The 10,439-nt window shown below is 34.4% G+C and overlaps 1 protein-coding gene across 2 annotated transcripts; it reads left to right on the forward strand.

Moving 5' to 3' along the window:
• Positions 1 to 1,199: 1,199 nt before the first annotated feature.
• LOC105044011 (uncharacterized) lies at positions 1,200 to 10,209 on the forward strand. Of its 2 annotated transcripts, none has more exons than XM_010921779.4 (6): positions 1,200 to 1,420; positions 1,520 to 1,689; positions 5,470 to 5,580; positions 5,690 to 7,488; positions 9,438 to 9,510; positions 9,839 to 10,209. In XM_010921779.4, exons 1-6 carry the CDS (start codon positions 1,339 to 1,341, stop codon positions 10,001 to 10,003), a joined length of 2,400 nt encoding a protein of 799 aa, XP_010920081.1. In that variant the 5' UTR covers positions 1,200 to 1,338; the 3' UTR covers positions 10,004 to 10,209. The 2 variants fall into 2 exon arrangements, with proteins under 2 accessions (XP_010920081.1, XP_010920082.1); XM_010921780.4 differs by having other exon boundaries at positions 5,693 to 7,488.
• Positions 10,210 to 10,439: the final 230 nt, after the last annotated feature.

Consider the following 10,439-nt stretch of genomic DNA (forward strand, 5'->3'; position numbering starts at 1 on the left):
ATTTCAAATTAATTTTTTTAATAAATTATTTTTTTGAGGTACTTTTTCTCTTTTTTGGGATATTTTATTAACAAAATTAATTTGAAATAGGAAAAATAATTTGAAACGATAACTTTTTTTGAATTTGAATTTAAATTTAAATTTTTTAATAATTTAAATTTAAATTTAAATTTTTTTTCACTTTTTACCTTTTTTTTCTATTTTTATGGTATTTTTTTATTTTTTTAGGTATTTTTTTTGGAATATTTTTTTAAAAAAATTAATTTGAAATTGGGAAAGTAATTTGAAATGGTATTTTTTATTTGAATTAAAATTAAATTTTTTATTTTTTTCAAAATTTATAATTATAATTCTTTTTTTTTATTTTTTTTATTTTTTTATGGTATTTTTTAATTTTTTAATTTTTTTTGATGTATTTTTTTATTTGGGATATTTTTTTAAAAAAATTGATTTGAAATAGGGATACAAATTTGAAATGATGATTTTTATTTGAATTAAAATTAAAATTTTTATTTTTTAAAATTTAAATTTAAAATTATAATTATAATTTTTATTTATTTTTTATTTATGGTGTTTTTTATTTTTTTATTTTTTTGAGATTTTTTTTTTGGATATTTTTTTATAAAAAATAATTTGAAATGGGGATACTAATTTAAAATGATGATTTTTATTTGAATTAAAATTAAAATTTTTATTTTTTTAAAATTTAAAATTATAATTTCTATTTTTTATTTTTTTAGATTTATTTTTTTGAGATATTTAAAAAAAATAATTTGAAATGAAAAAAATAATTTGAAACGATGATTTTTATTTAAATCAAAATCAAAATTTTTATTTTTTTATAAATTTAAAATTATATTTTATATATATATATTTTTTAAGAAGTAAATAATTAAAGTCTGGTATTTTCAAAAACACCATTTGAAATGACATTGTAAAATGATGATTTTATTTTATTTTATTTTATTCTGATCGTCCATATAGAGTAGAGAGGGTGATGATGTGAAGACTATAAAATATCATTTTAAATGATATTTTATAAATTTATATTATTTTTATAAATAAATAAAAAATATATTATTTTGATAAATAATTTTTTAAAAAAAATTTACTTAAGTAATGAACTCCCCTATCTAACCACCGTACAAGTTCTCTTCGTCTGAAAAAACTAAATCACATGACGAGCTGGCTATTAACATAATAAAAGAAGATCCGCGCCCGATGGGGGAATGCGCTTAGAGGAACCATCCTACCATGCCTTCCAATGTAAGAGCCGAATCAACCGGCAACTGAAATAAAACGAGAAAGGAGAGAAATCCCGCTTGCTTACCCTTCGCCATGGCGACGGAGCTCCTCCCATGGCATTGGATTGTGGAAACCCTAGCCCAAGTCGAGGAATTGGATGCTTCCATTCTCGAAAGTAAGGGACCATACAAAACTAGGGTTTTTCTTTCTCTTCTTTTCAAATTTAGGGATTCGTTCTTCAGATTTTCGAGACTAATTTCCAAATCCTTTGCAGCGATTATTTGTAGGGATCCGGATTTCTCCAAGAATGCTCCCGAAATCGTGCGGGAGAGAGTCGCATTGAGATACCTGGAGAAGCTTGTGCCATCTTCGTCTGCTTCGGGCGTTCCTTCAACATCAGCTTCTTTTCGTGCGAATGAACCGGCTGTGGACGTTCTGAAAAAAGTATAAGCTTTTCTTCCCTCTTCTCTGTATTCTGTTATTTGAGTGTTGTTTTGATGATTTTGGTGCTTGATTTTGTATCTTTGATGCTTATTTCGATCAATTTGATCTTCTTGGAGGATGCTTTTTCTTTGTTTCTTATTCAAGTTGCTATCTTGGCGGATTTTGATGCTAAATAAGTGAGATCAGTGAAACTTGGTTATAGAAGGAGAACATGTCTTTGGGTGGTGGAGGAAGTAGGGTGTATTGTCTGATGATGATGTGATGATAAAATCTTGCAGTTTGGTGACTGGGGCGAGTGATGCATGCATTCTTTTTCTAAATTAAAAGAGAAACGTGGGTATTGAATTGGGGCCAGTACCCAACCTTGGGTCAAAATATCAAATCTCTTTTGGGTTTTTGCCTATAGATATGTGCTAGATGTATGAGCATATGTGGAATTTGTCCATGTTGGCATGAGGAGAAGCAGAATACCTGCCAGTTTCTGCTTAAAGCAAATGCTTGTAATGGATGCCTGGTGGGATACAATGGCTCCCATGAGGAGAATGAATTGCGACACCTCATTATAGCCTAAGGGTTGAGGCATCAAGATTAACTAGGTGTCTGAATTACCAAATCACGTGGAGCCCGTATAGTCCAAGGCAATGTGATGTATACATTTCATATATACATGGATGGCATTGACAAGCTCGTGACATTTTTATGATGTTGAACTTAGTTATGTTTACTTACATAGGGTTATTTTATAAGATGCTGAACTATCAAAAACGACAATGAGATGGTTCACATTTATGATATTGTTATTACCTTACAATAATTAAATACTTTTACAATTATTATGCAAACTCTAGGGGCGTGGTGCCATGTAATTACCTTCTTATGCACTTTGTCTTCATTGACTAGGTTTTTAGGTTTTAAAAAGAAGAAATGAATTCATGAGCGAAAAATTGATTCTCTGGTCCACACATATCCTTGTTTCAATCCTATTTATTGAATATTTTGCCCACATGAATTAGAGAAGTCTCCTTTGCTTTATTTTTTTTAGTTTTCTTATCACGATCTTTTCATTATCTTGACTCTATCTTCTTTAATTTAGATATAGTCATATATTCCTGGAACATTGATACTTAAAATATCTTATACTCATGATAAATGGAAGTGAGTTTGTTGGGTCATTTAGATGATATGTTAAGGTGTTCAACAATATAATCTTAGAATTTGGAAGAACTATCCCATTTTAGTAGTGATAGATGCACAGCTTGAGTTCATATTTGAATATGGTAAATGATGAGGAATACAATAAAGGAGCAATAAATTAATAAATCTTGCTCAATAAACTACCTCAAGTCAAGTAACCCATATTAGGTATGAAGCACCATGTACGCCTAAAGTTTTGTGTTGGCATAGCATTGCTTGTAGTCCTCTAATCTTTTTTTTTATACATATAATATCTTTGATAGAGCAAAAAAGTAAGATAATATATGGGAAGCACGAATACTTCAAACCACATGTGTCCATACAAGGTTTTAGATCTCATGGAATGAGGCCATCCCGATTTTTTCATAGAATAGGAAGCGCCGCCGTCTTGCCCCGTCTCGATACTTGGAATAAAGGATGTTCCAAGACATTCCGATTGGGACGCTGGAACGCTAGCCGAACGGTCTTGTCCCGACGCATGGGATGGTATCCTGTCCCAGTGTCCCGTGGGATATCCCGTTGGGACTTAAATCCTTGTGTCCATATAGTATATATGTATCGCATACCAATACTTGTTGGATACTTCTTGGATACATGCCCAATAAGCATGTTAAGAATCCTTTTTTTCAAGATTAGAAAGCACTTCAGTTACTTCTTGAATACACTTTAGATGCTTCCTTGATACCTCCAAAAATGAGGGGGAGGTTGCCTTTCTAATTTGTTGATACTAATATTAAAATATAAAGTGTAGATCATAGTATATGGAATAATAACTAGCAGTGAGCTTGTAAAAGTTATGTCTACTGGATAAAGTATGGACTATGTTATTTTGATAGCCTACTACACATGGACACTTTTTCTTTATATGTATATATGTATTGTATGGACTTATGTACATATAAAATGCATAATGCATAACTATGTATTGATACATTTACGTGCATATGTGTATGTATTCCTTGATGTACCCTAGCTGCATTGTATCCCAATATTTCAAGATTTGTTCTATTAACATATCTGTATTGTTTTGTAGCCATCTCCTATATTTGCTTCCATGCTTCGTAGGATAGCGTGCAACGAATAAAGATTTCCTTAGGCTCATAGCATAGGGAACTGAATTTCAATCAAGTTCTTAGTGCATTAATACGCTTACTTTGCAAGTTCCTTTCATGTCCTTGTTGTATCCACCAGGCAAATTTTTAAACACATACAAACATGCATGAATGGCTTATTTGTTATATTTGTATGCATATAATCAGATAAGCATTTCAGAATCCCATTACATAAGTCTCAATATATTATATCCCTTTTCTGAGATAATGGGCCTTGGTTATGTGGTAAAATACCTTTGCTTTGTGCACACGTGTTCCTACCATGAAAATGGACCTACCAATTGTTAGTGGAGTCTGTTGGACAAGCCATTAATCATCTTTGGGAGAAGCAATGATTTCCATAAAATCTTGTTAGTACATGCTATTGATTTTTTATATCATTGTCCATTGACATGCCGACATGAGCATCTTAATTTACTCTTTTCTTATAAGAACACAGTACCTTTCATTGTTGGAGCATATATAAAAGAAATTGAAGACATATTAGATGCAAAAGTCAAGCCACATATAGGTGCCGTTGTAATTCTATGGTTCCAAATTATTTTAGCTTTCTTTTCCCTTCCAAATGAAGGATGTTAATGCATGGTGATTAGATGAGCTATACAACACAGGTGATATTTGATATGAAATCTTTCTTAGAACATTGATATTAACACCTGGTCAACCATTCAACCATGGGACCACATTGTATCTTAGCTACTATATACTATGGGGACATAATGAAGTTTAGGCTGCAAGGTAGCCTCGCAAATCTAGGTTGAGATCTATTCCAAATTACAAACTTTTGGAAGTATTGGGACTGGCTGGCAAGATGATTTGGTCATCATTTCAAATCCATACACTCAAATCTTTACTTCATACTTTAATATTAACATCATAAACTCCAAATTGACCATTCACAGTCAAAAGGTTAACATGAAAAAAAGAGACAAAAGCTTTCCCCTCATTTTTCAAGGTATCAGGTAAGTATCTTAAGTGTACCCGAGAGGTATCTGCATGTTTTTTTAATTTTGAAAAGTACGGCACTTAACACAAGTATCAAATTTATATCTGAGAAGTATCCAACAGGTATTGGTACTAATACGGACATGGCATGTGATTTGAAGTATCCATGCTTCCTAAAAAGAAATAGTGATTTAAACAAATCTTGTTTATCAATAGCCTCAGAGCAATTGATCGAGTATTGATGAATACATATGATATAATCTGTTGAGACTACTTGAAAACAGTTCTCCTGTTCAGAAATACAATGTTCCATTTTTCCTGGAAGTTCTTTTTTTCGCCTGTCAATGTTATAATCCTTTATTTGGCTTGATGTTTCAACTTAGTGCATTCAGACATCTTGGCTAGCACCAAATTGCCTAAGTTTTTTTTTGGATTTCTCGTCTGCCTTTTCAGTGCCTACTGTAGTGTCATCATCCAATTTATATGACATACGCCAGCTGACTTGTAAGCCATGGATTTGTTTTGTTAGGTGGCAGGTTTATGCAAACTTGAAAAGGATAAAGACAAGCTGCATGCTCCTGACCTTCACCAGTTTATTCTCCAAAAGAAGGCTTCCCTACCGAAGTCTTCTCTTCAGTTAGTATGTTTAATCCCCAATTTTGTACTCCCAACTAAATAACATGATTTATATAATGCTTGCCTTATATGTATTTATGTTGTCAGCAGCTTATATGAATTTATGTTGTCAGCAGCTGTCATCCACTCTGGAGGGCCATAGTCAACTTCTCTCATCTTTGAAGGAACCTAGTGGCTTGTGCATACATAGTCGAGCAGATTGTTTGCGATGCAGCATTGATGATGATAATCAAAGAGCAAAGAAGCTTAGATTAAGCAGAAAGGATGCTGAAATCCAGTCACCGAAACAGAGGTCACCTGTTACTGCACATGATGGTGGCACAGTGACCTTGCAAGAAGATTATCCTGGATCTGCACAGCATGTGAATAAGCGGAATGTTTCAGATGGTGAGAGGATTAATTTTAGCAGTGGTGAAATCGAGCCACTAATACAAACTTTAGCTGCTTCAGCTCCTGATGGTGGTAAATTCAATTTGAAACAAGATTCTTCTAGACTTGGAAAAGGTGGTGAAATCCAGCCACTCAGACAAACTTCAGCTGCACCACCTTCTGATCGTAATGATGTAAATTTGCAAAAGGATTCTTCCGGACTTGGACAGCATTTGCCCAAGCAGAACATGCCTGATGCTGGTAGTAGTCACTTACATCAAGACATTGGTAGTACTGGTGGTGATACCATTCAATTGTTGAAAGATTACTCAAGTCTTCAAAATGCAAGTTCAGATAGAAGTACGAAGAATGTGAATCCAGCATCCGGCAAGACAGACTTATTTTCTGGTGTGCCAAGTGTGATGCCAGAGGCATCAAGTGATAGCGATGGTGCTTGTGATGTTCCTTCTGATTTTAATCTTTGTGATGTCTTTGATAATGAGAAGCACCGCTTACTGACTTCTCAAAGCCTTGCAAATCATGATTCTGTTACTGGGGATTGGACAGAACAGGGCCTATGTATAAAGTGCGATAATGGTGGTCAATTGTTAAGTTGTAGTGCCAGTGGCTGTTCGATAGGTGTCCATGAAAGCTGTTTGGGACCATTTGTTAAAGTTGAGAAGACAGGTCTTTTCTACTGCCCCTTCTGTTCATTTAGAAGAGCTGCTATTGCATATTGCAAAGCCAGGGAAAAGCTTTCATCGGCCAAGAATGCCCTTTCAGCTTTTCTCGGAAAGGATCCTATTCCTGGGCATCGAAAGGAACAATCATCTCCAAAAGTTCATAGAGAAACAAGTCAAGCAGATGTTGCTGGAAATTTGAGTCATCAGTCAGCTGTCCCTCATGCGGACAAGCTGAATGTGAGCTTTTCAACAGCACAAGAAGAACACCAGCAATTAGAAGTTGCCAAGGTTTGTGATAAAGCCAAGCTGTGCAGTAAACAAATGGATAATCCATCTGGTGTTGAGGGATGTGATGTTTCTCATAATCCAGTGGAAAATAAGCATGATAAGATGTTCAAGAAAGTTAGCTTCCCTGACTCTGAGGATGCTGATACCATCATCAATGTGGAGAATGAATTGGGCAATAACAGTGAACATGTTTGGGTGGCAGAGCACCAGCAACCAACAGAACCTCAAGAAGGAATTGATAATGGTAATTTACCCTGTGAGGATAGGGATACATCTACTGGTGTACATGCTCATGACGTTTCCAAAGCTAAGCAAAACAGTAACATTGATTCAGCTGATGATCATTTACAGACACAGCACTTGAAAAATCAGGGGCAAGTAGAAGCTTTTCTTGACCATGATACCGGCCACAAATCACCATCTCCACAAACCAGTGAGAAGCACCGTGAGAGTAGAAGACAACATGCTGCTGTAGGTGAGGCATGTCATACCCAAGGAACAGTAGGAGACCAGAGCTGGAACAAGGTTTCACCGGGCAAAAATTTAAAGTACAGATCTCGACCCAAGCGTTAGTAAGTATTCTGAATTTGTGACACCGGAGGGGAACCTTTCTCTTTATCTCTAATTGCAATTTCTTGTGATTACGCCTAATTGCATTTTATCTCATCAATCCCTGCTTGTGCAAATAATTTGTCATTGAATGCTATATGTAGACAACCTACACCTGTTTTGCCTAAATTACCGCATGGAGTGTGAGCATAATATATGTTCTTCAAAAGAAATCCCAGTGGGCCATCATTACAACAATGGAGCATAGGGGAAAAAAGAACACTGTGTTTGAGCTACACTAATAGAGGGTTAATGAAGATCCTAGCTTGATTATATTAATGGAGCCTAGATGATAATGAGGCTGCCGTGTTTGTGTTTATTTTGTACTAGCATTTGGCACGAGTGCTGCATGTCTGACCTAAGAGTGAAGAGTATTGGATGGATGGCTGATATGTCTGATTGTAAGATGGATGGCTTTTGTGCTGTGTAGCTTAAGATTTTTTCCCCTATTATGTAATTGATAAGTTCACCAACATGCTTGGTTGGTGCACTTCTCTTTTCATTCTTGTAGGGAGAGCAAGAGAGAGATAAAACCAAGAGGTATATACTTGCTCCCGGGGTTCTAATATCTAATTTAGGGGAAGGGGGAGAGGCAGTGGGTTTGGTTATTATCTCTGTCTCTCTTTATTTTCTTGGAGGGGCTAGTCTTTTAGACAAGAATCCAGTTGTTAGATAAGAATGGAGTGGCTAAGGATGTGGAGTCACTCGGGGGTCGAGAAATCCCCATAAGAGTATGCTTTATTTATGTCATTGGAGATATTTGAATGTGCTATTCTTTTTGGCCTTTTAGTCGGTATGATCTGATTGGGCATGGGTGCTACTGTTAAAGTATTTTTCTCTTTGCAAACTTTTGCAAATGTATGAACCCACAAAATTTGAAGTCTGCAAAATTCTTATGAAGAAACCCATGATAATACCCTCACATGCCTTAATAATTTCTTGCAAACTTTGATCGAGAATCTCTTTGTTTCTCCCAGCAATCACACAACCACTTAGTGACACCTCTGCACTTCATCCAGGCCTCTTTATTTATATAGATATGCCTTCATCTGTTTGTCTCTTCTTCCATATAAGTATATGAAAAACTTTTTCTTTTTTTGGTTCTCAAATGTCTGTTTTTGGTCCTTTAGAATCATGAATTCTTCTTAACAGCTATTGAGTTAGTTTTGGAACCTGGTTCTGTTATTAAGTTCATTTTTTGGAGGTTAGCAAGCAGCAAACAGTCTTTTCTGTATGCATTGGTTAGTAAAGATTGAATTTTTTTTGAGGCCCATTTGGTTGGGGGTAATCTAGCATGAGAAAATGAATTCTATGTCAGATTACCATGTTTGGAATGAAAAAGAGAAGAGAGAGATGGTAAAAAAAAATGATGGGCCCCATGCTTATTTTTTGGAGAGAAAAGGTAAAACAAATATCATGGGAGGGTTAGTATTTGATAAATTTTCAAGTAGTTGTAATTCATATTTGATAAAAATAACCTCAATAAAGCTACTATGTAATTATTAAATTTGTTTGATGTCTTTCTAAATTCATTCAATAAAGAGCTTTTGCAAAAAAAATTAAGAAAGGGAGTGCATTATGCAAAAGGCTATATAATAATAATTATTATATTAAAATTGATGGAGATGATAATGCTATTGTAGTATTAAAAAAATATTTTATGTTGGAGGGTATATTAGTAAATTTAACCATAATTCTCTATAAGATTATTTTCAATCAAACACAGTAATCTTTTTCCAGTGTCATTTTTCAGAATAATTTTTTCATTAACCAAATATAGTAAAAGTTATTTTTCTCTATAATCATTTTTTCAAATAAATGATTTTTAGAAATCGTTGAAATACCTCGTTTTCTGAAACACCCCGAACGGACCCTTGGTGAAGATTGACTTTGCCTTTATTCTGTTTTGCAGTTCAAACCCAATAATTCCTTCTGGCAGGCGAAAGAAACTTGCTTGGACTGTCCAGGAGGAAGAAGCTCTCAAGGTATACATTCTTTGATCTCACCTTATTTCTAGGGATGCTGAACATGGTGATATCTGGGTTGTGACTTTGGTCCTGTCTGAAGCATTGCTACTTGTGAAGGACGAGTATTTCAGGCTTCAACTTGCTTTCTTTGTACTGTGGAGTTTGTCCCTTTTTTTGGGTGCTAGGAAATGAATGTTTAGTCATGACTAAATTCTTTGGTTTATTTATACTTTTATTAATGTTTCTACGCACCTTTTTTCTAACCCTTAGGCATTTGAAATAGCAATGCTTCACCTAAGTAGCTCGATAGCATTTGCCGTACTAAAGAGCAATTTTACTAATGCAGGATGCAGTGCAGAAATTTTCTGTAAATAGTGATGGTACTCTTCCATGGACAAAAATTTTGGAATTTGGTCGCCGTGTATTTCACAAAACACGTCAACCTGGTGACCTGAAAGACAAGTGGAGGAACATTCAGATCAAAGAGGGCTTGAGAACTAGAAAAACATGATACAACCTAATCAGTGTTGTTGCGTGTTGGATTTCTGTTTTGTTGTTACTTTTTGATATTGTTTTTTTTTTTTTGTATACATACAGATCTCTGAAGTGTTTAGTCTGTCAAAGACATGGAGGAACTTTAAGATCAAAGAGGGTCGAGAACTTGAGAAACATGTTATAATTTAAGATGGTAGTTTATTAAAGTCTTTCTTTTTTTAATTTTTATTTTTTTTTTTGTAAGTTAAGAAACATTAACATCGAAGATGTGTATACATTTTTTGTATGTATACACATCTTTTTTGAAGACTTAAATTATCCATGGATTTCTTCATGTATTCACGTCTCTAGAAGTGGTTGCAGGGTCCTAACTTCTTTTTTCTAACGATCAATGTGGCTTCCTCTCTTTAGTAAAACTTAGATATAGATAGCTTACAAGACTCTCAAGGTGG

Source organism: Elaeis guineensis, chromosome 4 (genome assembly GCF_000442705.2).
Source record: "Elaeis guineensis isolate ETL-2024a chromosome 4, EG11, whole genome shotgun sequence".
Classification (NCBI taxonomy): domain Eukaryota; kingdom Viridiplantae; phylum Streptophyta; class Magnoliopsida; order Arecales; family Arecaceae; genus Elaeis; species Elaeis guineensis.